General features: G+C 44.7%; 1 protein-coding gene across 2 annotated transcripts; it reads right to left on the bottom strand.

The window, feature by feature from the left end:
• Window positions 1-1,488: 1,488 nt before the first annotated feature.
• SLITRK5 (SLIT and NTRK like family member 5) lies at window positions 1,489-11,726 on the bottom strand. Of its 2 annotated transcripts, none has more exons than XM_083610578.1 (2): window positions 10,330-11,726; window positions 1,489-6,473 (listed from the first exon to the last, which is right to left on the bottom strand). In XM_083610578.1, the coding sequence occupies exon 2, from the start codon at window positions 6,463-6,465 to the stop codon at window positions 3,580-3,582; it is 2,886 nt and encodes a 961-aa protein (XP_083466704.1). In that variant the 5' UTR covers window positions 6,466-6,473; window positions 10,330-11,726; the 3' UTR covers window positions 1,489-3,579. The 2 variants fall into 2 exon arrangements, with proteins under 2 accessions (XP_083466704.1, XP_083466705.1); XM_083610579.1 differs by lacking the exon at window positions 10,330-11,726 and adding an exon at window positions 9,104-9,264.
• Between the last annotated feature and the right edge of the window lie 15,329 nt (window positions 11,727-27,055).

Here is a 27,055-nt window from a genome sequence, read left to right on the forward strand (position 1 = left end):
TAAAAGGCCTAGAGCCATATATAATTATATGCTGCCTCTCTAAATCCTGAGAATGAGTGCCCCAGTCACACATTCTTGATTTTCGGTTAAAAACCTAAAAATTGGTTGACGAGCCGTGTACATGGCGACAATCACATCCCATGTGAACTTTCTTCCTACTGACGTCTGGTGCTCTTAGGAAATCATAATACTCACTGACTCATGGTGAATCATTGAGCCCTCATGTGATGGGACCAAGCTATAAATATGACAATTACAATTGCTATTTCGTTTTTTGTTTTTGTTTCCTGGTAGTTCTCCTTTGCTGCTAACAGCTACATGATAGGCAGCTACAAAGCAAGATGCAGTTCCCGAATTGGGAATAGCTAGCTAGAAATCAAGGATGCAGGAATCCTGCCAAAAACACAAAAAGCAGCAGTCCTAGCAATGACTGAAGTATTCACATCATATCTAAATCCGCTCATGCCTTCTTCTAATCAGGATATGAATGCATGCCACAAGCTTAACCAAGGAAAAAATACACCAAACAAAATCTACAGATGGGGGCGGAAAGAGGGGGAACGTCCTCATTCAAGTCGATTCGAAGGATAAATTGGCAATTATAAATAAGGTCAAACAATGCAGCACATCCAAATTCAAATGCAAACTCTGCATTTGGCATCTGACACTTCTAAAATCAATACCTGATCCTTGATACCCTATATATGAAATTAGATATATTCTCTGTTCAAATTGATCACTTCAGTCATGCAGCCAAGAGAAGGTATTCACAGGATTTTTTAGCTTGCTGAGAATTAGTGAGAAATCCAATGTCACAATGCAAAACACTGACGTTAGCAAATGTGTAGTTTTAGCAAATAAACGCCTTTCCACAATCACACTCAAAATCCATATTCAGATGCATTACGTCCAAATATACCCCCTCTCCCAAATAACATGGTTTATTCCTTTCTCCCTTTTGAGAAAGCCAGGATGAAGCAAGGTCTGGAAGAAGTCAAAAGTACCTTGATGAAAGCAAGATTTAAAAAATACACAACCTGAGGTCTCAAATTTTCTTTTTTAAAAAGTCATATACTTTGCACAAGTAAGAAAATCCAGATAGAAAGTTCTTTCAGGAAAATTATCCAACAAAACCATATATCCCCTCTTTCCCAAAACAGAAACCCTGGACATGCCACAAGGTTAAGAATCCACGTGAAATATCACTTACCCAGTTTCACACATATAAAATGGAAACTATAGAAAGGAGACAAAATTTCAAGGTGAAACTATAGCATTATACAACATAGGTCTGCAGGGTTATGTACCGTCGGCGTGATTAAGTACGGCGAGTTCAGGAAACACCTTAAAGAATGCATGAGTTTAATGCTATCACGTCCATGATGTCAGTAATAAGGGTGTGGGGAGAATGATTTTCATGCGTGAGCAACAATTGGCACTGGAAATAAATCATGTAGCTTCCGGTAAAGACTATTTCATTTCCTTCCGTTTGAAATTGTTATCAAGTGTTTATTCATAAACTATATATAAAAAAATTACATGTGCTGGGATACATATGAGACCACAACCTGTCCCATTGTACAGTGATGCTGTGTTTATGAATATCTTTTGCCACTGCTTGCTGCCCAAAGGGGTAAGAATCAATATTCCATAAATAGATTTGTACAGTCCGTCATTTTGGCCTTCCAAGGTGCCAGCACACAAATGGATCTGTACAAGGGCAATTATGCTCGACTGAACAACCCAGCAGTTCTCCAACTAAGATATTTTGGTTGAATTATGAAAATAAACCACCACCACCACTCCTGCTAAAATAAACAATTTCTACATGTCCCTCACTAATTAGTCCAATTAGTCATCCTAGCAGGAGGCTCTGTAGAATAATCATTCATAAGAAGCAGCAACAACAAAAAATAGATCATATATATTTCTTTCTTTCCTGTACTGACTGATTGCCTTGGATTGTCTATTAGGTTTTGGTGATGATAGTGTTGATGATTTAATTTCAGTGGCTTGGATCCAAATTATGTGAGGCACACTCCAGTTCCACCGAAAGCAGTGGGACTTAAATTACTAAGCTGGTTTATTGAATTCAATGGGTCTAAAGTGTGACAAACTGAATCTGGATCCCCCTTCTGACATTCTCCAGAGACCACAACAGCTTTGTGCAGAGTTTGGGGGGGGTAGAAAGAGCTCAGAATGCTGTGTAACACTTCTGAGCAAATCACAGACTCTGGGCCTCATACTGTAACCTATTCAACACCCTGGGCAGTGGGAGATGGAACTTAAAAGTACCACAATTTAGTAGGAACCTGCTCTGGCAAATGTAGAAGATGCCTCAAACTGCAATTCTGTGCTCCGTGAGGCAGCTTCAATCCCCACTGAAGTCAGTAGGAGTATAGCTGTGTGCAGAATAGCAGCCTATGTATCTGTCAGGTGTTTCCCCTTGCCATCAACTCTATAGGACCATTTCACACGTGACACAGCAGCAAACCAGGCTTGGCCACCAAGTGTACACACGACAAAGAGCCACAACCAATCTGGTCTCTCTGCCGGATGGAGCTGCAAATTATGCACTTCTGGCACCTGTTTTGTCACATTTTTTAAGGTCTACATCTAGAAAAGGACATCGTAATGTGTGAAGAGGCCCTGCTTTCTGTTCCAGAGGGAAGTTTAACCACATACAATAAGCAAGCATTCCGGAGGAATGGAGCCTCACAGAGTGAAGAAAATGCTACCATGTATATAAAAATAGGAGCTACAATAAAATAATTTTTTTTGTATATATTTCAATAAGTTATTTTTACTAACCAGTTATGGATCATATATCTCTGAACTCTTTATTGATTTGTCCACATCTAGGGTGATCCTTTTAAAGATCATAATATTGGTTTTTAATTCAAAAGTCCAGAAACATACAAATACATCCTCTTTTCTTTTTCCTTAAAAAAGGGGGAGTGGGGTGGGGGAACCAAACGACCTTGTATTAAAGTCAGGGTGTGCCAATCTCTCTCTCTCCCCTGCCCACCTTCCCCAAAGCCATCCATGCCTCAGAAGGGAACTTGGTGCCCAGCACTGTTGAACTGAGGTGAGGGAGGGGGGAATTGTCAGCAGTGAATATTCAACATAAAGAACGAGATAAAATGATTTATGTGACCTTTTCAACATCGTCATAGGAGACAACACTCTCTTAAAAAAAAACAAAAAAACACCACATCCCAATTCCTCCTTTTTAGCATCACACAAGTGCAAGAACAAATGCTGTGTCTAGTTCGCTCGATTGATTGATTCCTACTGGCTGTGAGGTGGTTAAAAAAAGAAGAAACCAAAATAAAAATAAAGAGGGCAGGGAGAAAGAGAGAAAGATCTATAACTATGGAATCAGCACACCCTTTTGGTAACTTTTCCCGAAGCTGGAAACTTCTGTGCCAAGGCACTTCACCTTCCAACAACATGAAGCAAAGGCGGATTTGGGGAGGGACGGGCTGTGGAGGAGAGAAGATCAACAGTGTGTTTCTTTGTGTGTGGTTATTAAATACAAATGCTCTGGGTGGGAGGACGGGAGTAGAGGAGGAGGTCTTAGAACTGACTGAATGTGGTCTGTTTTTCCAACACTTCGAGGTAGTCCGGCTCTGCATTTAGTTTTGCTTTTAGCTCCAGGTATTCGTTCCTGTTGGGCTCCACGTAAACAGTGCTTGGGGGGGTGTAGAGCACTGTTTCCCGGAGCCGACTGTCCCCCGGGCCGGGATGCAAATAGGGGTGAGGGGGGCGCCTAAGGTCATAGTTAGGGGAGTAAGTGTAGGCAGTTGGGGGAAACTTAGGGTACTCAGGGAGGTTGCTGCCCCCCAAAGTGGAAGAAGGGTGTTTGTCGGGCTCCAAAATGCCCCTGTAAAAACGATCAGCATCCTGGACAGGGGAAAGCAACTCGTCCCGAGGCTCAATGGTGCTCACACTATATGTGGGGCTCCGGAGGGTCTCCTCTTGCCCCCCCGGAGCTGCTTGGGGCTGCCCCAAGGCCTGTGGGGGTGGTGGGGGTTGGGGCTGGAGGTGATGGTTGCTGTAGGTCACCTTGAGCTCATGGAGATCTTTGTAATCCTCACCAGCATTGCCCTCTCTGGAGCGGTAGATCGGGTTCTTGCACATGTGACCTAAAGGATGAGGGATGTACTCATAGACGTGTCCCGCGGGGGTTTTCACCTTGGGCAAAGCCGGACCACCACCTCCTCCTCCATGGTGAAGATGCTGTGGATGCTGCTGGTGATGGGCGTGTGGGTGGGAATGGGGGGCTCCCCCTCCTGTGTACACACTGTACTGCATGTTGAAAGAGCTCACATCCGAGTTGTTGGTGCTGGCATGGTCGCCTTGGACCTTCTTCCTGCGCTTCATCACCAGCACAAAGAGACCTGCGGCCACAAATACAGACATGATGAAGACCAGCAGTAAGCTGAGGATCAACACTGACAAAGGCACCGTGGAAGAAGAGGAGGAAGACGAGCCACCAGAAGGTGATGCCGAGTCATCCTCCTCCAAGGTGCTATTGATCTGCCCGGAGTTGGAAAAGGGCGTGGTCTTGGCTGGTCCCTGCATGGATGATGGAGTGGGTGTGGAAACAATGATGTCAGAGTAGTCTGGGCACAGCAGTTCTGCTTTGATGTTCCTCATGTAATTATGAGCAAATTTCTTAGGGGATTCACAGATTACCTGGTCCACAAGGACTCCTGTGTTGAGTTGCTCGATCCACAACTTCATGCCCACCACGTCGCATGTACAATCCCATGGGTTCTCGTGGAGATCTATCTGCAGGAGGGATTTCAGCTGGTCAAGCACTCCACTTACAGGAAGGTAGGAGAAATGGTTGCTTCTCAGGTTCAACCTGTAGAGAGTTAAGCCAGAAAAAATGCCTCCAGGTAAAGATCTCAGCAGGTTGTTGTTGAGAAATAAGAGCTGTAAATTGGGCACAGGGTCAAAAGTGCCTGGCTCAATCTCCCGGATTACGTTATATTGCAGGAAGAGGTACTGCAAACTCTGAAGCCCATAGAAAAGCTCTGGGTTCAGTTTTTCAATCCGGTTCCCATTCAGGTAGAGCCTCCTCAAGTTAGTTAGATCCTCAAAGGCCCGATCCTGAATGACCGAGATGCGGTTATTGCCCAGGTGAAGCAAATCCAAGCCAGTAGCATCCAGGAAATCCGACCTACGCACCAGGGCAATGTAGTTCTCAGTCAGGTACATCTTCTTCGGGTTGTACGGCTTGGGTTGGAGCTCTGAGATGCTCTCAATCTTCCTTTCTTGGCAGTTGACGTTGAGACCCAAATCGGAGATCTGTAGGTTGCAAGTGCAAGCTGTGGGACACTCCAAAGGCACCGGGGATTTGGTCTGGTAAGCAATGCTGGGGCCATAGTTGCTGTATCCCAGATCCTTGGAGGGCAAGCGGGAGGTAGGACGCACCCTGGATTTGTTGGGTTGGCGGGTCCCTTTGGGCTTCAAGGGCGATTTGTAAACAGCCGAGGAAGAAGTAGCCACAGAGTTTACAGAGGCTGGTGTGGTATGAAAATACCCTGTGGTGCTCAGCGGGGTCTGTGGCCTCATCTCATAATCGGAGATGAGCCTCCTAGGACAAAGCTCCTGCTTGGAAACCTCATCCAAATCCCTCCCATGTAAACGGAAAGGGGTTTCGCAGACTACATCCCCCACCAGGGCTGAATAGGATATGCTGTCCAACCAATCTTTGAGAGCTATCAGCTCACAGGAGCAGTTCCATGGGTTCTCCTCCAGCTGCAGCTCCACCACCTTATCCATGTGCTGCAGGAGGCCCAAGTAGGGAAGGAGTTTTAGCCGGTTGCCCCTCAAATCGAGATGAGTCAAGGGCACAAAACGGAACAGGTTGTTGGGCAACGAAGAGAGGAGGTTGTCGTTCAGAATCAGCACCTGCAACAGATGCAGCTTGCTGAAAGCACTGGGTTCGATAGCGCTGATATAATTGTAATCAACTTGCAGGTACTCCAAGCTCTCCAGCCCTACGAAAGTGTCATCCCTCAGTATTTCCAGCTTGTTGTTGTTCAAGTGCAGCCTCCTCAAGCCCCTCAGCCCATGAAAGGCTCCTGTCTCGATATCTTGGATGTCATTGCCGCCCAGGTGCAAAATCGAAGCCCCACTGTAATTGACAAACTGGTTGGGGTAGAGCCTGTTGAGAAGATTCCCAGACAGCAGGAGATGGTAGATGGAGAATTTGGGGGGGCTGATCTCAGAGAGGTTGATGATCCCACGGTTCTCACAGCTGACCGTCAAGATGCCATCCTTCTCCTCACAAGGGCATTTGTTATCACAGATCTCCCCATAATACTCAATGCTTTCTGCCCACGCCAGGACTAGAGATGTTAAAGCAAAGGCTATGGTTTGTACCATCCAGATATGCATTTTCCTGTTGAGATCCTGCTCCAGTGTCACCGTAGAGCAGCAAGCATACATGTTATCTCCTGCGGAGGGCAAGAAGAGAGAACAAAACACCATCATGTCGTGAGGACTGAAGCCTAGATCATGACAAAGTTAGGAGGCAAGGCTGCAGAGGGACAGAATTTAGGTTGCTTGCCAAGGGTTTTGATTACAAGACACCCATCTAACTCTTGTTAAATAATAGCTATTAACTTATTGATTTAGTACAGGTTTCCTGTCTTTCGAAAGGTAAAGTCACAACCCAAGTCCTTTATTCCTGGGAACGCATTTCAATATTTTGTTTTATTTGTTTCTATGGTGTTTTCCCCTCCCCCACTACACACACACACATACACACACACACACAATCCACAAATATACATAAAATGGCTGTCAGTTTAGTTATTTGGTTCTAATTTCAGAGAACAGAAGCACCATTTTATGAGGTTTTCAACCTCACCTATTACCTACCCGGCAACCCTTCCCTTTCTTTCTCAGAACATTCAGAATGAACAGTGACCTGCAAAGGAAGGTCTCCCCCCATTTTTGGCAAGGCTAGCCTGCTCTCCACATATATAGAGAAATGTAAAACCATTCCTTGAAATTCCACTGCAGGGGTCTATAGTACAAATGACTGTAAAGATAGAGAATACCAACATTATTATTTTTAATCGTTTTGAAAGTGGAGGGAACAAACCCTGAAAAGGGTGGACCCCCACAAAACACCTGATTTCCTAAACAGCTTTGCTGTATAAGCTTACACAAAATGTCAATCAACATCTCAATTTTTTAAGGGGGGGGAATCAAAAGTGATGAAATTCTTCAGCCAAATAATTAAATATACACCCCCTCGTCATCTCAAAGGCTTTTCTTTTTTGAAAGAAGAAAGGGGGAGGGGGAGATAGAGCAAGCCACTGGTGGAATATTTATGAATTCTTATTAGAAGATCTTCTTAAAAGAAGTTATCATCGCCGCTTGCTTCTGGATTGATCGGCTGGTAAATGAGTTGTTTTCACAAGGGCACTGGCAAAAAGGCAGCATTGCAACACAGATGCGCTCGCTCTCTCTCTCTCTCTCTCTCTCTCTCTCTCACACACACACACACTGAAAAGCATCATCCTTTAAGCCACTCACCCAGAATTTGGCAAACATGCTAGACTTGAGGAGTGTCCCTGCAGCCTCAGCCATATCTGAGCTACTGCTTCTTCTCCCACGCTTTGCAAAACTAGCCTAATTGCAATGGAGAGAGCTAAGTGGGTCTCAGAGAGCTAGATCATCAGCAAGTCCAGGAGCGGTGGAATTGCTGCTTCTCAGCTACCATGGCTGTCAGCACTCTCCATCCTTCTGAGAAGGCATCCTAGGGAGGTGGATTGGGGAATACCCCCCAAAAAACTCATCCACTTGCACTCCCCTCAACCTGTATCTGATCTCTGAACGGCATCCAGACAGAAAGACCATCCCAATTTCTTTTCCCCTCTCAAAGCCTTTCTGTCTTCCCCCTAAAGGGTCCTTCTACTTGTGTCTGAACACAATAAATATCTAGACAGAGGATGGATGGAAGCTCCGTGGGCAGCATGTGGGGTTGGGGGGGTGGATTAATAAGTCGCCCAGCGTTAATCGATGACTTTTGGTTTGATATTATTGCTTTTTAGAAAGAGGATGGCTTGGATATGTTCAGGTCAACCCTTCCCACAAGTCCAAGAACGTTTGAATTTGGAGGATCCTAGACATCTCTCTCTCTCTCTCAATTTATTTATGTTTCTAAGCATCGCTCACAGATTGACAAGCATCCGTCTAGGTGCAAGCATTTTGCAGTAGAACAGAACCCAGACACATTAGGGTAGAAGTCTTTGCTTCACCAGCGGAATGAATGGTTTGGCAAAAAGGCATGTCTCCCTCTCTGCGTTAAGCAAGAAGTCAAGCTGGGAGGGGGAACCTCCCCCCCCAAAAAAACCCCTTCACTTCTAACACAATTCTCAGGTCCAGCAGAGCTATTCATCCATTATCTGCCTGCTTCTCGGAGAACCATATCACAAATAAGTAGGTAGCTAAATAAATAAATGCATCCTTTCAGACTGTTTTTATTTATTTTTTAAGGGAAGAAAACCACCCCAGGCTTTATTTGAATCGGAGGTAGCAAGAGCAAGGAAATAATTTGCATGTCCTCCTCCCTGCACCTTCCCGGGTCTTCAAAATCGTGGAGGGGGATAGGGAAGAGGACATGAGACAAATAAAGTTGAATGTGGCATAGAGAGGATTGCTCCAGAGATCTGGTTCGCAAAGGCTAGAAAAAAGGGATGGAGAAACAGCTAAGTGGAATGTGTTTCTGTGTGTGGAAGCAGAAAGAGAGAGAGAGAGAGAGAGAGAGAGAGAGAGAGAGAGAGAGAGAGATTTGAAAAGGAGGAGGGGTGAAATTCTTGTTTCAGTGCTCCTCTTTCCCGTGCCCCCTTCCCCGGGGAGGGGAAAAAAATGAGTTCCACCCCTAATATTACCGCACTGAAGCAACCGCCTCGGTTTGCAAGCAAAAAGCTGGGGGCAGTGGTGTTGCTTTGCAAAAAAGAAAAAAGGGAAGGGGGGTGTAGGGGAGCCAAGAGCAACAAGGAGACGTGGATCAACGCTCTCCGACCCCCCCCCCCACCGTCGCCCAGTCCTCCTCCACCCCCTCGCTACTTACTGAGGCAGAAATCTCCAGGGCCCAAGCATTGTTGCAACCCATAAAGCTGCCTCTCTCGCCCGCTCGGTGTGTGTTGCAAACCGCCCAGGCAGAGGCGAGCTGGGAAGGCGGTGGGGATTGCAGTTGGGAAGAGGCTGCCTGGCTAGCGGGGAGCGCACACACAGCCTTGCACACGCCGCTGAGCCTCTGCTACCAACCCCCCCCCCACTTCAACCAAGCCCGGACACACACACACACCAGCGGTGCCAAGGGCTGGCTCCCAATTCTCCCCTCCCCAGTAGCGGAAAGTAGGGGCGGGGGCTGCTGAAGGGAGGGGTGGAGAAGGAGGGAGTGGAAGTATTACGGGGAGGAGAGAGGGAGCCAGGGGTGTCCCCCCCAGGAAGCTAGCAAGTGGTGGGTGGTATTTTTTTTTTGGGGGGGTGTTATCTGGAGAAGGGAGGTTTGCTGATGGGTGCCTAGTTTTGAATGACAAGCAGGAGGGGTGATTTGGAGAGGTCTGGGTGCAAATCCTGTGTGATGCTGAGGGAGGGGGCGTTCTGGGGGCAGAGTGGCCAAAGGGTGAGAGAGAGATCCGGATGAGTTTTCACATGGGTGAGGGGCGCTCTGGGTGATTAGGAAGGGAGGGGAATCTGTAGTAAGGGGTGGAAAGAGGCAATTCGCTCCGTTGCTCGGATGGATCTGGGTCAGAGGCAGGGCAAAAAGACGGGGGTGGTTTGGAGAGGGGGGTGGGAGGAGAGAGAAGTATGCGCGCGTCTGGAGGGGAGTCGCAGGCAGGAGACGGTCTCCGCTGGATTTGGGGGGAGGCAAGTTGGAAGGGTAGGGCCCACGAGGAGGGAGAAGGCAGGAAGTGGGGGCTGGAGGGGGGGACAATGGAGGGGGTCGTCCCTGAGAGATTCAGTAAGGAGGAAGAAGGGACAACCCGGGTTGGCGCGTGGGGGGGGGGAGATAGGCGATCAAGGGGGGTGCTTGGGGTGCAGGAGGCCCTGAGCGAAGAAAACGCCATGGTGTGTGTGGGGGGGGGAAGAGATTGGGTGGAGGGTTAAATGCACGCATGGAGCGGGGTACACAATCCCTTCTTCCTGCAGTCAACGGAATGGGCAGCCGCCACAAGTCTCTGTGCCCCCCCCCGCGCCCCAGCATCCACACATGCCGACGCACCATCTCTCTTGGCGCGCATCTCCCTGTTCCCCCATCGCACCCAGCCTCCCGTTGCTGTTGGTACTTACGCTTTCCATGGAAGAGGTCAACTTTCTCCCCGCTCAGCGGCCGCTGCTGGAGCCGAGGCTCCCCTCTCTCCTTCTCCTTCTCCTTCCTCCTCCTCTTCCTCCTCCTCCTCCTCTTTTCCTCAGCGCTGGTCTCCTCGCCTGCTCGCTCACACCATTTCCCAGCGCCCGGGGCTGATGCCACTCGGAGGAGCCTTGGCAGAGAGACAGGACCCGGCGAGCCGCCCCTTTAAGCCTCCTCTTTTTCTTCTTGCAGCGCGCTCTGGACATGGTAGGGCTGGCGACCAGGGCGCAGGGAACCCGTCTTCCCCGGCGGCGGTGGCGCCTGCTCTCCTCGCCGATCCTTCCCCGGGAGCCCCCGCCGTCGATCCCCCTCCGCTTGGGAATGATGGTCCTCCTCCGATCTCAAAACCTCTGGTGGCACCCTCTGATGCATTCCACCTCAGCCCGTCCCAGGTATTTCCCCCGGACTGGTGGGGAAATCAAAACAACATCGAGAATAATGACAGTAGCAATCGTAAGAAGAAGGAAGGGGGGAAAAAACCTTGCAACCTCGCCTTGCTATCTCTATCCACCGATGCCGGCTTCAGCGAGCGCGCGCAAGCCGTTCCGCATCTCTTTCCCAGGAGAGCGCAAAGAAGCGGAGATCTGGGGGAGGCTGCGGGGGACGCTGGCTCCAGGGGCGCCCCAGCCAAGAACTGCCATCAACTTGCCTTCTTCGCCTCTCCCCACTTGCAAAGAAAAGGAGCTAGCAGGAGGGGAGGGGAGGGGAGAGGCCCTACGAGCCAAGAGAGGGTTTCCACAGGAAGGGGAAAGAGAGAGAGAGAAAGCAAGCAAATATAGCCAGTTATTCTGTATGGAGCTGCTGTTCTAGCCAAGCTGCCACAGACACAGTGGAGCTGGAGAGCTCCGAGGGGGAGGAGAAAGAGAAAAGGCAGCAATAGCAATCCGGATATTGGCGGCCAATAGATGGCAGTGTTAGGCATCAAATTGGCATTCTTCAGGAATGCTCACTTAGCTTGAAGCAAAAGCGGGGGGGGGGGGGAGCTCTCCCCCTTTCTCTCGCTCTCTTATTTTGATTTTTTCGCTGTGATGATGCTGATGATTCCTAGGCATGGAGATCAACCTTGTTTCATGTTTTACACAGGCGGGAGTACTGTGTAAGGGAACCTTGTTGCCAGAGAATCAGAGGACAGGGAGAGGAATCTGCTGGAGAAGGAACAACAAATCACACCAGGTTTTCCTGATGGAGTGACCCCTTTTCTTTCCTTGCCAGCTGGCAGAATTGCGGGAGGCAACGTGCTAAATATGGCCAGTGAATATTTTATGACATTAAAAGTTGTCAGCAACACTTCTTGGTGGTGGGGTTTTCTTGTGTTGTTGGCTTTGGAAACACCCTTCTGAATGTTAAAACACGACATTGCGGGTCTTTTTTTATGTTTACATTTTGAATAGGAACAAGTTGTTGTGTCAGCTTTGGAAACCAATCGGCCGGTTCAGAAGAATATCCAACAAATCTCACAGATCCACCTGTGCACATTTGTGCAGTATAGCCACTGGTGTGTAGTGATTGTGGGCATCTGCAAACATATTTGCACTGGATATATGGAGCAAGGAAAACTGCAGTGGGTAGAGGGTATGAAAGATGCGGAGGAGCAGGGCGCCTAGGTTCAGCTCCAAAAGTCTTTTGACAAAGAGCTGAACAATGCAGTCTGCTCTGCCAAAACTCCCAAGGAAGATTGTGGCATCCAGAATGAATCCTGCAATCTCAGAGCATGCTCAAGGAGGCCTAACCTCTGTGCATGTTCCCAAAATGTCCAACATGCATGCAAAATGGATGACAATACAACTGCCTGCATGGAATGCTAAAGGCCTAATCGCACACAAGCTATGAGCTATAAGCACAACCAGGGGGACACCCCTGAGCCATTCTATGCTTCATATGTTCCAGAACCTCCAGTAACACCCCCTCCTCAATATGCAGGAGACCATTAGGCATGAAATATGGCAATAATGTGGACCTGGGATGTCCTCAGCTGCTCTACCATGTCCCGTCTCCCATCTCTTCTGTTTTCTGTATCTTACCAGAAGGCAGAAAGGTCTGAGTCCATTCTCTCTAATAAAACACTTCTACCCCTTGTGAGTCTTGGGTTACTCTGTGGGGAAGTGTAAGTAACCCCTTAGCCCCTCCCTCTCTTTTAACTTTGGCCACAAACTCATCTTGAAGACAATACGTCCAATGGCAACAAATCCTGAGCTTCTGTCCACTGGGTGATTTAGCATCTTTCTGACTTGTGCGACAAAATCTTCTTGGGCAAGAGAGTGGAAAACACTGAGGAGTGCAAATCTTCCTCAGTTAAATCCCTCTTTAGTGCATGATGTAGCACTGTTGAAAATTAAAGATTTAAACTGTAATGGCTGCATACCTACCAGTTGTTGCTTAGTCTGGCTTTCCAGCTGCCACCCGATTTGGAGGTGAACAAGGCTGCAGTGATTCATCATACAGTATACAGAGGTACTTCGGGTTACATATGCTTCAAGTTACATACGCTTCAGGTTACAGACTCCGCTAACCCATAAATAGTACCTCAGGTTAAGAACTTTGCTTCAGGATAAGAACAGAAATCGTGCTCCGGCGGCACGGCAGCAGCAGGAAGCTCCATTAGCTAAAGTGGTGCTTCAGGTTAAGAAGAGTTTCAGGTTAAGAACGGACCTCCAGAACGAATTAAGTACTTAACCCAAGGTACCACTGTATAGAGCTGCTTTTGAAGATGGTCTGGAAACTGAGGCAATATACGGCATAACTGGTACCAGGCATTGTGGTCATGGGCACTGGCTCCTCATCTGCTTACAAGACCAATTCAAGGTGCTGGTTTTGACCTATGGCATGGCTTGGGACCTCAGTGCCTAACATAATACTTTTATCAGTATTCACTTAACTATTACCTAAGGGTGGAGCCACCAACATGGTGCCTGTGTGTATTATAGCATTCACGAGGACTTCCCTTGCATTTGCAAAGCTTCTGAGCTCGCCCAATGGTTCCTCATGAAGTAGCTAGGATTTTTACGTTCTCTCCCTTGAAAAGTGCATAGAACTAAAAGAGGAAGTTGGAAGAACTTTCAGTGCAGTGGCTTTTTCAAGGCAGCAGAACAAGTCCAGTGCTGTTTTTTCCCCCTAGAAATCAGCTGTAGTGAAACAAACCCCCTTGAAATTGCATATTTATGCATGAAGATCCATGAGGATCTGTCACTTTCAAAGTGGGCAGTTCCACCCCCAATTCACAGATCACATTTAAGTGGCTGAAGCGTAACAGTCATGGTGCTTCCCAGGGCTGCCATGGTGCAGAAACATAAACCTAAAGCGTGATTCCTTGATTATTACAATTTTTAGAAGACATCCCAGCAAAATATCTATGAAATTATAGGTTACCTCTGTGTCCACAGATGTGTTCTGTGATTTGGTGGTGGTTTCGTTCTCTCTCCATATAAGTTTAATGAGGACTTGTGACTTTCAGTGTGTGCAGCCTACCAATGTATGCTTTGATTTGTTGGCAGTTTTACGTAAAATTGTGCAGATTCAAGAGTAAGCATTTAAATTCTACTAGGTATTACATATCCTAGGTATTACATAGGAAAGCATAAGTTTGCATCTCTGTGTCTCTGTGTCTGTCTCTCTGTCTTGGGAGGAAGGGAAAGAAGTAACCAGGGCATTGCCCACCAAACTCTCAAAATCCAAAAATTGTTGGCACCCCTGCTCTAAGGTCCTCTACAGGCCAGAGGGCCTATTTGATAGTGGCACCATGTCTACAGAATGCCCTCCTTTAAAAAACCCCACCTGGTACCCTCTTTGTTGTCCTCTCAGTAGCAGTTTAAGATTTTTTTTCTCTGTTCTGCCAGGTCTTTTAGGAAGCAATCCTATGCACACAAAACTGGTAGAAGGCAAGCATATATAAATTAAGCCACCATAAAGTTCAACAAATAGGGACGTGGGTGGCACTGTGGTCTTAACCACTGAGCCTCTTGGGCTTGCCTATCAGAAGGTCAGCGGTTCAAATCCCCACAATGGGGTGAGCTCCTATTGCTCGGTCCCAGCTCCTGCCCACCTAGCAGTTCAAAAGCACACCAAAAAGTTCAAGTTGATAAATAGGTACTGCTCCGGCGGGAAGGTAAACGGCGTTTCCGTGTGCTGCTCTGTTTCACCAGAGTCATGCTGGCCACATGACACAGAAAAACTGTCTGCAGACAAACGCCAGCTCCCTTGGTCTGTAAAGTGAGATGAGCGCTGCAACCCCAGAGTCGTCTGTGATTGGACTTAACTGTCAGGGGTCCTTTACCTTTAAAGTTCAAGAGCAGGTCTCTAGCTTCTGCTCTGCCTAAACCCGGTAGGGGAAACAAGCCTTTGAAATAGTGTTCTGTGTCAGGCTGCCAGGTCATGTGACCAAGCCAAGTGGGCTTACTCCCCAATCTCTTGACCTGCCTCCACCATATCTCCTTTGGGGACATATTCCAGCTGGGTGAGATTTAGATGCACTGCATCCTAGGCTGCTCATCTCAGGAGGTATTGCCACAGGATTGCCCCAAAACATCTGATTTTAAGTCTCTGAAATATAGTAGGCAGTTTTACCATGTATCGAGTAGCTGATTATGTGCTGTGTGTAGTTTTTTTATTCAGCTAGTTCTGTGTTAGGGTTTTTTATGTGTGTTGTCTCTTAAATTTATTTTGGGTTTAACGCGGTATGGCTTCATTGTTGCATTTTTATTCTCTTTTAATTAGTGGGATGCCTGGATAATACATTTCATCAGGTGCCTCATAAACAAAATTAATAAATACCTATTAATTGCTGAATGGACAAAGCAGTGGCTTGGAGGCATTAATGAGACATCAGAGACAGACTTGCCATATGATCTACACCGGAGCAAGCAATTTTTGCTGTCCTAGACAGTAAATTTGTATTCAAGACAGCTTCATATTGACACCTGGAAAGATGAGTTCACCAGAGTGGTTTTAAAATTATTTTAGATTTCACCAGTAAACTGAGCACAGCAAAGGCCCAGGGTGGTTCCTGACTCTTGCTATTTGCAGGTGGGGTTCAATAACACATTGGCGAATTCAGGTTACATGGTTGCAGTTGATTGTCAGGCCTTGTGCAACAAAGCCACATCACCGAAAGTTCAGATATTTTTGTGATAAAAGTATAGGAGAACACTTACTTTGATGCCATATCCTCCAAGCTCCCCGCAAAATAATCAGAATGATTATTGTAATTTTGGGGTAGGTTTGCAGGTATGGCAGAAGGAGATAGGATCTGCCCATGTGATGCCCACCTGGTGGAAACTCTAGCTCACAAGGCCCTTAAATGTAAAATGTATGATGATCTCCGCCAACAATTTTTAGACCATCTATGTATTCCAACATGGAAACCAGAGACAGAGGTTATACGCTTCTTATTACAGGGGAGAGACCAGGAGTTCACCAAGACAATAGCTAAGTTCCTCTATTTGATTTTTGTTGTTGCTGAAGTACGCTACAGGATCCCGCCCTTGTGGGAGACCCACAGAGCTGAAATAGATTGCTTGCCTCTTCTTCCCTTTGGCAAATGACTGTACTGTTGAAATGGCGATGAGATCGCACTGGCCTATTTATTCTGAATGTTTGTATGTGATGCCAATAAAGGTTTGATGATGATGATTGTAATTAAATAGCCAACATCTAATCTTTCTGTAAACCAATCAGGATAAATGCTCAGTTCCAGGTCTGGAAGCTTTGCTAGATTTAAGCCAAGCAACAAGCAGGTGAGCTGAGAAGCCTAACCAGGTGAGTAAACTGTAGAAGAGCATAGGGAGAAGACTTCCCACGAGGTCAGATTATGAGGAACTTTTGTTTCATGGCCACCTTTAGTACAGTTTGGTGGAGAGGCAGAAAACAGTAATAGTAACACAATTAGTTAATAAACTCTCCCTCTCCCTGCCATGTCTCCATTTCAAGAGAAGTTGCTATTAGTAAAAATATGTGTTTGTTTCAAATACATATATCACATATCCTCCACATATCTCTGATGAAAATAGGGATTCAATCATATTCATAATCATAACCATAATCATAATTTTATTATTTATACCCCACTGGGTTGCTCCAGCCACTCTGGATGGCTTCCAACATACACAAAAGCATAATATACTATGACATTAAAAGGTAAAGGTAAAGGGACCCCTGACCATTAGGTCCAGTCATGACCGACTCTGGGGTTGAGGCGCTCATCTCGCTTTATTGGCTGAGGGAGCCAGCATACAGCTTCCGGGTCATGTGGCCAGCATGACTAAGCCACTTCTGGCAAACCAGAGTAGCACACGGAAACACCATTTACCTTCCCGCCGGAGTGGTACCTATTTATCTACTCGCACTTTTTGGTGTGCTTTTGAACTGCTAGGTTGGCAGGAGAAGGGAACGAGCAACAGGAACTCACCCCGTCATGGGTATTCGAACCGCTAACCTTTTGATCGGCAAGTCCTAGGCTCTGTGGTTTAACCCACAGTGCCACCCGCATCCCAGCTGTAACATTACACATTTACAAAACTTTCCCTATACAGGGCTGCCTTCAGATCTCTTCTGAAGGTTGTAGAACTCCATACCCTCCAACATTTCTGTGATGTAAATAGGGATGTCCTAAGGAAAAGCAGGACATTCTGGGATCAAATCAGAAAGTGGGATGGCTTCTGTAAATCCGGGACTGTCCCTGGAAAATACAGAGACTTGGAGGGTTTGCCATGGTCACAATATTCTTCATTCTGAAGCTGCTGCCTGCATTTCAAGAGAATCTGCTATTGTTACAAATCTGAGATTATCTTCTAATACATATATCAGCTTCAGAGGCATTGTTGGGATTGTGGCAGGGATGGAAATAGTTTAAATTGCACCCAGTGATGTGAGTGGGATCCAGAGAAGCTGTTAAAGTACTGGCATGATAGGTTAAAACACCCAGTTTGAGTAAACAGTTGCACAGCCTTATTATGAACCAAGAGATTATTTTTTAAGACAGTCCCATGTACACCATATTGCTAATTTAAGGACTGAGTGAGTGCTTAAATACAAGGCAGGATTAATGCCCAAGGTATCTTGAGCCCAAGGGTCTTTATGCTCATCATAAACCTAAATCAATCTGTTATGTACTGAAGTTCTCACCCTGGGCCAGCAGGGGGATACTGTAGATAGTTATACAAATGAAGGATCGAAAGTGACATTCAGTGATTGGATAGTTTGTATGCAAATGAAGGATCGAAAGTGACGTTCAGTGATTGGATAGTTTTAGAAAGTTGCTACAGTTACGTTGTTCTGGAGCTCTATATAAGCAGGGTGACTGAGCTCCTCAGTTCAGTTCTGATCTGGCCTCTGAATAAAGAAGAGCTGTTTGAAGAATCGCTGTGTCGTCTGATATGTTCACCCACAACTTAACACAATCAATCAATCAATTAATCAATCAATCAGCAGAATGATAAGCGATACATATATGAACTGACCCTTACTCCCATTTGCATGTACTTAGGACTTAAATGTTAGCTTTGGGCAGGGTGGGGGGAAGGAAATGAAATAAAATAAAACAGTCTATTTAGAAAGAAAATTATTCTGACAACAGTTTCCCTATGTATGCGTACAGGATCCAGATTAATGCTGGGGAAGGGGTTAGGATATAGGTTATTATAATTGCAACTTTACAACAGTAGTTTTGATATAACGTGGAAAAAGACAATGTTTCTCAAACTCCTTCTTACTCCCATGCACCACTTGAAAATAGCTAGGAGGTCTTGGTGGACCACTTAATAAATTTGCTTTTGTTCTAAAAATCAAAGTACATACATGATTCATAGTTCAATAATATTTTTCCCTCCCTTGTGCTAAAATCAGTGTCACATTGTGAAAATAATTGGCCCTGGGCTAGGGTACTGCTTAATAAATACAGACCCTCCAAGTGTCCCTATTTTCCAGGGACAGTCCTGAATTTACAGAAGCCGTCATGGTTTCTGATTTGATTCCAAAATGTCCTGCTTTTTCCTTAGGATGTCCCTATTTTCATCATTGAAATGTCAGACCGTTTGGTGGGATGTTCCTATTTTCTTTGGAGAAATGTTGGTGGATGTGGAGTTTTGTGACCTCTGAGCCAAGGAGATACAACCTTTAGATACAGACTTCTAAAGGCAGCCCCATGCAGGGAAGTTTTTTTTTTAATGTTTAATGTTTTATTATTATTATTTTATATGTTGGAAGGCGCCCAGAGTGGTTCCAGCAACCCAGTCAAATGGGTGGAGTATAAATATTATTATTTCTGGGTTCGGTCTGATTCTTTTCTTTCTGTATAAGAACAAGCATTAAAGAGACCTTCTACCCCACTCACAGGTCCTTTATAAGACCAGTTGGCCCTGGAGAATATTAACCACTCTCAATTTTACCCGTGGATTGACATCTGTCCAGATTTTAATTTGCTCTGAACTAATTTTAAGATGTATTTTAACTAATTGTTTTTATGTTCTTATGTTCTTTGTATACTGCCTTAGTTTCATGAAGTTAGCTGCCCTGAGCCCGGCTCCAGCCGGGGAGGGTGGGGTACAAATAAAAAAATTATTTATTTATTTATTCATTTATTTATTTTTCAGGACATCCCTATTTTCATTGGAGAAATGCTGTAGGATATGATCATGCACCGCTGCTCTAAATGACCTTACTCAGACCCCCCAAAAAATAAATCAGTTGCCAAACTAAGCACACCTAAAGGAAGTTTTCACCAGTGATTTGACTACCAGTGTCTGAAACCCTTTGGAATATGAAATGCACCCTTTTCATACTACAGAGAAGCTTCTAAGTGCCTTTAAAGAGGATAGGCACTACTGAGGTCAGTTCCCAGAGCGAACTCAAATGGATAAATTACACATGAAACTAGCACTTAGCTGGAGAATTCAATTGACAAATTCAACATTCTGTAACAAATGGTGCTTAAGAACAATTATGTACAAATGGGAATGAGCTGTGTACAGTACAAATACTGTAATTCCGTTATTCTGTTGCTTGCTATTGTCAGTATTTTAGCTGACTGCAATTAACGGGTGAGCGTGGGAGGAGGCAAGGAGAGAAAGCCCTTCCTAATTAATGTAGCGTGAAAACCCCATGAAACTATATGGGCAAGAGTATGAAAACCAGCTATTTGGAATGCAGGAGATTTCATTTGAATTCATAATCCTCCTCGCTAAGAAATCTCGGGGCTTTGCAATTAGGAAAGTCAAAAGATACCAATTCCCTGTTCCCCTCCGTCAACAGCACCCCACACACACATCAGAGGAAAACAGGGGGTAGAAGCGCCTACCACATATATGGATTTTACAAACATATTTTAAGGTTGTGATTTTTTTTTTTGAATGTGGTGAAATAATGCGGGGCACACAGCAACACGCCAAGGGATGGCATGGAGAACTGCCCTCCGTGATGTTTTCTGGTGACTTAGCCCCTAGGCATAAGAGTTAATTCTGTGGAAAAATGAATCACTATTTTTTATTTTATTTTTTTCAAAAAGAGAAAATAAGACAAGCAGTTTGGGGGGAAAGATTGATAATGGTAACCATGGAAGGGTGGAGGGAAGGGAATCCTAAACAGTGATGTGGATGGTTTGTATGAATTTAAATTTGGTATGTAAAAAAAAGACAGAGTTAATTCTGTCAGAAGCACCCTCAACACATAAAATAGCTTGTGTCTCACCACCTTACAGTATGTGGAGGCCAGAGACTGCAGACTTTCCAAGTGTCCCTATTTTCCAGGGGCACTCCCAGATTTACGGAAGCCGTCCTGGTTTCTGATTTGATCCCGGAATGTCCAAGTTTTTCATAGGATGCCCCTATTTTCAACAGAGAAATGTTGGAGGGTATTAGTTCTGTGACCCCCGAGCCAAGGAGATAAGTAACTATACAGCCTTTAGAAGACACCTGAAGGCAGCCATATATAGGGAAGCTTTTTAATGTTTAATGTTTAATTATTATGTATATAATGATTGTAAGGTAAAGGTAAAGGACCCCAGGGCGGTTAAGTCCAGTCAAAGGCCACTATGGGTTTGCGGCGCTCGTCTCGCTTTCAGGCTGAGAGAGCCGGCGTTTGTCCACAGACAGCTTTCCGAGTCAGGTGGCCAGCATGACTAAACCACTTCTGGTGCAACGGAACACTGTGACGGAACCCAGAGTGCACAGAAATGCCATTTACCTTTCCTCCGCAGTGGTACCTATTTATCTACTTGCACTGGTGTGCTTTCGAACTGCTAGGTTGGCAGAAGCTGGGACAGAGCAACGGGAGCTCACTCCATCGTGAGGATTCGAACCGCCGACCTTCTAATTGGCAAGCCCAAGAGGCTTAGTGGTTTAGACCACAGCGCCACCCGCATCCCTACTATACAGTACCTTTAAAGCACCCCCTAAATAATCCTGTGAACTATAGTTTCTTTCAGGTTCTGAGAACTGTATCTCTGTGAGCGGTGAACTGCAGCTCTTAGTCATTATTGTTTTTTTTAAGGGGAGACATGCTTTAAATATATGGTGTGTATGCAGCCTTAGAGACACTGAGTTTTCAAAACTCTGTAACTTAATAAATACAGTGGTACCTCGGGTTAAGAACTTAATTCGTTCTGGAGGTCTGTTCTTAACCTGAAACTGTTCTTAACCTGAAGCACCACTTTAGCTAATGGGGCCTCCTGCTGCTGCCGCGCCGCCGGAGCACGATTTCTGTTCTCATCCTGAAGCAAAATTCTTAACCTGAGGTACTGTTTCTGGGTTAGTGGAGTCTGTAGCCTGAAGCATCTGTAACCTGAAGCATCTGTAACCTGAAACGTATGTAACCTGAGGTACCTCTGTACACAATGTGGTTGCGTATGAACAGGAAAGGTACCGGAGTGTCATCAAACTATCAAATCAACACCATATTGTTACCATGCTCACAAAGGTGCTATGATTTAAGTGTGTGTTTGAGAAAGCACACGCAGAGTATTCCACACACACACACACACCCGGGTTGGGAAACTGAATTTTGCCTAGGTTTTGCTCTAACACATCGGGATGTAGAAGCAGTTGTAAAAAATGGAATCGCAAAGAGGTCAGGAGAGAAAATAAATGTTCGGCGTGTGTTTCACAACTGAAACAATACACACGGCCACCAAGGAGCATTCTGCATATGATAAAAAAATCCAAGGTCTAACTCTAAAATTACCCCCTCATACAATCATCAATGTACCATTTACATGCTATTAAAGACAAAACACACCAAGATTTTGTTTGCAAATGGGGCTGGTTTCAGGGATTTCAGTAGATTTTGTCAAATCTTTACCGATCATTTATTTATTTTTTAAAAATCTCACATTGGGAGGTGTCTGTCACAAGAAGAGTTGCAAATTTTGTACTGACCGCTTATGAACTGAAGGGGGAAAGTGTCTCAATACATTTGCCATAGGCTGAAAGCAGGTCCATTTGAACCCGACCTCCTCTTTTGTTTACCTCTGCTGTTTGACATTTTGTGTTGTTGTGACCTTTCAGTTAAACAACAAAGCCACTTGATCTGACTCGACTCGACAAGAGCAGGTAATAAATAACAAGCCTGAGTTAGAGAGAATGGTTTGAGGGCAAGATGTGGTTGCGCTGCTAAAGCCAAGGCAGTCTTACCCTAGTCAGTGCCTGCGGGCGAGACTTATTGGTAAGGAACTGTGAGCTTCCTGGAAGAAGGATATTGCTATGTAGAAGTCAGAGCTACAAGTTACAACAAAATGTTGCAGTCATAGAATCATAGAGTTGGAAGGGTCCCTAGGGATCATCTAGTCCAACCCCCTGCAATGAAGAAATATGCAGCTGTCCCATAAGGGTATCGAACCTGCAACCTTAGCATTACCAGCGCCATGTTTTAAGCAACTCAGCTATCCAGTCCTGTTTAGTATTCTAGTCTGCTATCTCCCAATGCACCCCACCCCCAGTCATTACCAATATGTTGGTCACTAAACACACTCTATCCTAATTGAGTTGTTTTGAGATGATGATGATGATGATGATGATGATGATGATGATGATTTTATTATTTTTATCCCGACCATCTGGCTGGATTTCCCCAGCCACTCTGAGCGGCTTACAGTTTCCTACACTTCTGTTTTATCCCCCATTCTCTTTTCCAGTTCTCCAAAACGGTGCCACTTTTGACCATGTCATTTACAAAGACATGAGACATGGTCTCTCCCCCCCTCCCCCCGCTTTTTGCTGGCAGTGCTTTCTTTCAAACAGAAGTCCAGAAGTCATGCTAAGGTACAGCCACTAGGTGTCCCTCTATCCACCTGTGCATGTTAACTGCTTACAAGGCTGGGGGAGGGGGGCAGGGAGAAAGAAAATCAAGGGGGCTTTCTAATATAAAAGCAAGCTAAAGAAGGAAGAGCTGAGGACTTTGTTTTACAAATAACCAATTCTGGTTTATGCATTTAGGATATCTATTTGCCTTTACCTTTGGTAACGTTAATGAGGCAAGCTGAGGAAGATAAGGAATAAGTCACATTGGCAAAATAGAACGCCACGTGTTTATTTGATGAGGCAGTCTTTAAGGCTGGTGTTTTTATTACAACATCAAGGGTGCAATCCTATGTACACTTTCCTCACTGAACACAGCTGGATTTACATGCGCAGAATTATGCTATGCATGCTGGAAGAGAGATTTCTTTGTCTGACTGAGGTGTGCAGAGCAAAGAATAACAAGTAGAGATATGATATGCCCAGGCTATGTACTTTTCCGCTCACATCCTTCCTATTTCAAAGTAGATAGGGTTTCATGAAATAATGAACGGTATCTAGAGGATGAATAAAGAGGGTTCTTTTTCTCTCCTTCTCTTGGGGTCATTCACTGATGTTGATGAAGTAGATTCAGAACAGACAAAAGAGATTACTGCGGTTTCATAAAATTGGGATTGCCACCTTTTTTCTGCTGGTGCAACTGTGCCTTTAAAAGCTATGCCACTGGCAGAAATGCAGGTTTTAAAGGCACAGGAACTTTGTGAGAAAAGATCGGCAGCCATACATGCAAAACATGTTCTTCTTCTTTAGCAGTCACTTGTAACCGAGTAAGATTGCCTTCCATAAACACACTTATGGACAGTGAGTCCATAAGTGACTGTGGAGGCCAATTCTGGATCCACACGTCCTTCTACAGTGGGGGGGGACATAGGTTTCTAGGCGGGAGTTGATCACGGTGAGGGTTTGCCAAGTGTGCCTTCCTCTTAGCGTGTTTCGCCTTTTCGTCCCGAGTTAGAGCACCTTCAAAACCCATGACACCTTTGGTAAAGGCTGTTCTCCAATTGGAATGCTTGAAGGCAGGCCAGTGTTTCCCAGTTGCCAGTGTTTATACTTTTTTTTTTTTTAGATTTGCCTTGAGAGAGTCTTTAAACCTCTTGTTGACCACCAGCATTACACTTACCATTTTAAAGTTCAGAATAGAGTAGTTGCTTTGGAAGACAATAATCAGGTATCCTCACAACATGACCAGTCCAACAAAGTTGATATTGAAGAATCATTGCTTCGACACTAGTGATCTTTGCCAGTACACTGGCATTAGTTCACCTGTCTTCCCAAGTGATGTGTAAAAATTTTCATACACACCGTTGATGGAATCTTTCGAGGAGTTGGAGATGGCGTTTATAAGTGGTCCACTTTTCACAAGCATACAGTAAGGTTGGTAGTACAAAAGCTTTGTAAACAAGCATTTTGGTTTCCCTGCGAACACTCTGCACTTCAATTGGGAGAAAGGTGCAGCGCAGAGCTCAGGCGATGCTGGATTTTGGCATCAATGTCTGCCTTTGTGGAAAGATAATTGCCCAGGTAGTTAAGATGACTGACATTTTCCAACATTGCACCATTGACTTGGATTTGTAGCGCTGCAGAGGGGTTGTTTTGTGCTTGTTGGTGCAGCACTTTGGTTTGAGACTTGAACCTTCTTGTTTAACTCTCCTCCATGTGTTGGGTCAATGTCGAAAAAGTAGAATTGTATTCACTGACCTCAATTGCTTCTTACCCTGCCCCCTCTAACCTTTGCATAATGGAGGAAGCATGACAGGCAATTATGATTGCATCCAGATTCCAAACTATCCACAGGTCACCAAGGGCCTGTTCTTCTGTCCCATATGAATAAGTCTGGACTGGTAGGTACATAAAGTTCAGGGGACTGAGCCCACTTCTGTGATTCTACTTCATTCCACTCTTGGAATTAACATGTGGCGAGAGGGTATGAAGAGAACTTTGGGATGATCCAGTAAGATAATTCTTACCATGTTTGGGCCCAGACCAAAAAAGGGTAAGAATTATCTTACTGGATTATCCCAAAGTTCTCTTCATACCCTCTCTCTACATGTTAAGTTGTCAGCACCTCATCTTCTGTTTGGTCTGGGCCCAAACGGATGGTGAGGTGGTGACAACTTTTGTGGACTGCACGTGTCTAGGCAAGAATTTGTCTCATGGATGTCTAGAATTCTACGCTTTTGTTTTGAAATACAGAGAAGCATTAAGTCATGTTTAATATGGAGAGGCATTGAATCAGAAATGATGAAATTGTTTGTGTACAGTAGGTCTAAATAATTTAGAACAAAGGGACTGGAAAGCTAAAGTAGAGGTAATCATAATTAAATCATGAAAAGTTTGATTTTGGATATTATCATTCCTGGATTTGCTCAAAGAATGGATTGGGTTTTTTATTTTTTAAGAGCAGTTAAAATATCATGCTCTGGCTTCTTTTTAGACCTTTGGTTTCAAATAGGGGGGTGGGGATATTCATTGCAGTTTGCTGTTTGAATATTTAAAAGCAACAACCTTGGCTCTCTCTCTCTCTCTATATATATGGAAGAAACAAGTAAGAATACTGTACCATTGGCATTAAGTGACATTCTCTCCCAGAGATTGGATTGGAAACTGCAACTAATCCAGGATGTGTCAGCTAGACTGGTGACTGGGAGTGGCCGCCGGGAACATGTAACACCAGTCCTTAAAGAATCTACACTTCTGAGCACAATTCAAAGTGTTGGTGCTGACCTTTAAAGCCCTAAATGTCTGTGTACCTGAAGGACATCTGTATACCTGAAGGAGCATCTCCACCCCCATTGTTATGCCCGGACACTGAGGTCCAGCTCTGAGGGCCTTCTGGCAGTTCCCTTACTGCAAGAAGTGAAGTTACAAGGAACCAGGCAGAGGGCCTTCTCAGTAGTGGCACCCACCCTGCGGAATGCCCTCCCAACAGATGTCAAGGAGATAAGTAACTATACAACCTTCAGAAGACATCTGAAGGCAGCCCTGTATAGGGAAGTTTTTAATGTTTATTGTTTTACTATGCTTTTGTGTATGCTGGAAACTAGCCAGAGTGGCTGGACAAACCCAGTCAGATGGGTAGGGTACAAATAATAAAATTATCTATATCTATCTATCTATTTCTATTATTATTATTATTATTATTATTATTATTATTATTATTAGCTGCTCTGCACCACTCCACACTCCCTGATGGGGAAGTGGGGCAAACAGGTAAGGAGTCTGCGTTCCTTCTCATTGTAGAAGACAAACTTGTTGGTTGAAATCCAGTTGGAAAGGGCTTTGGGAAAGGCAAATCGCTTCACCGACATGCAGCACAACAAAGAACACTGAAGTTTGATTACTAGTCAGCTTACTGATTACTTTCAATGGTCATTGTTGCATACTTTCAACAGTGGTTATTGGGGACTTTTGCAGGTGTGATTGTGGCTATAAGTGGTGCCCCTGTCCTAATCACTTTGCTGCATTGGATCAAAAAATGTTCCGATCCATAATATTCATATTTTTTATGTTTGTATTCCACTTTTATTTTGAGGAGAGAAAGTGGTGTAAATGCCATGTGATCTCCTACTAAAAGTTGGCCAGGCCTGCTTAGGTTCACAAATGAAATTCCATGACGTACCATAAGGCTCGGTCAATTCTCTGAGGCCAGGATAGCCATCCTGATTATTTTATAGAAAAGAATCCTAGCAATTCAATAAATAAAAGTAAATGTTCATGGAAACAGGAAAAGCGTGTGCACAATAATGTCACAAAGACGAATGAAATAAGAGTGGTTTGCTGATTAAAAATTGCTGGAGATGTGATTCACAATAGATGGTGCTATGTGTGGGAGTGGGGGGGGGGGAAACCTTTTCAAACAGTGCATATGTAACAAAGAGTCAGTTATCCCATAACATAAAGCTAGAATTATAAAATAAAGTCATTAGGTATCCTCTAATTGCAGTTCTGAGCAAAAGGGTAAACAGCTGCTCTCTATTTATCTACATCCATGATTCTATATAAAGATGTCATATTCTTCCCTTAGCCATCTGTTTTCTAATTTCCGCGCTCTAGATGTTTTGTGGATTTTCTCTTTTGTTTCCAAAATATATTTAAGAGAGAGAGGAGAGAGAGAAAGAGAGAGAGAGAAAGAGAGCGCACTGACCTGTATTGCCAACTTAGGGTGTTGCTGCACTGCTCATTAACTCTGAAATACTATACTCCACTTGCCTAAGAGTAAGCCCCACTAAACTCAACAATATTTACTTCTGAATAGACATATATAGGATCTCACTTCAGAGATATGATGGCAACATTTGACAGTATTTTAAATTATTTTCCCAGCACTGCTTCTTTTTTAATTGCTTTAAGTACACCAAACATAGCTTTCATGGAAAAAGGCAGCATG

Source organism: Podarcis filfolensis, assembly GCF_964270895.1.
Source record: "Podarcis filfolensis genome assembly, chromosome: 4".
NCBI lineage: Eukaryota > Metazoa > Chordata > Lepidosauria > Squamata > Lacertidae > Podarcis > Podarcis filfolensis.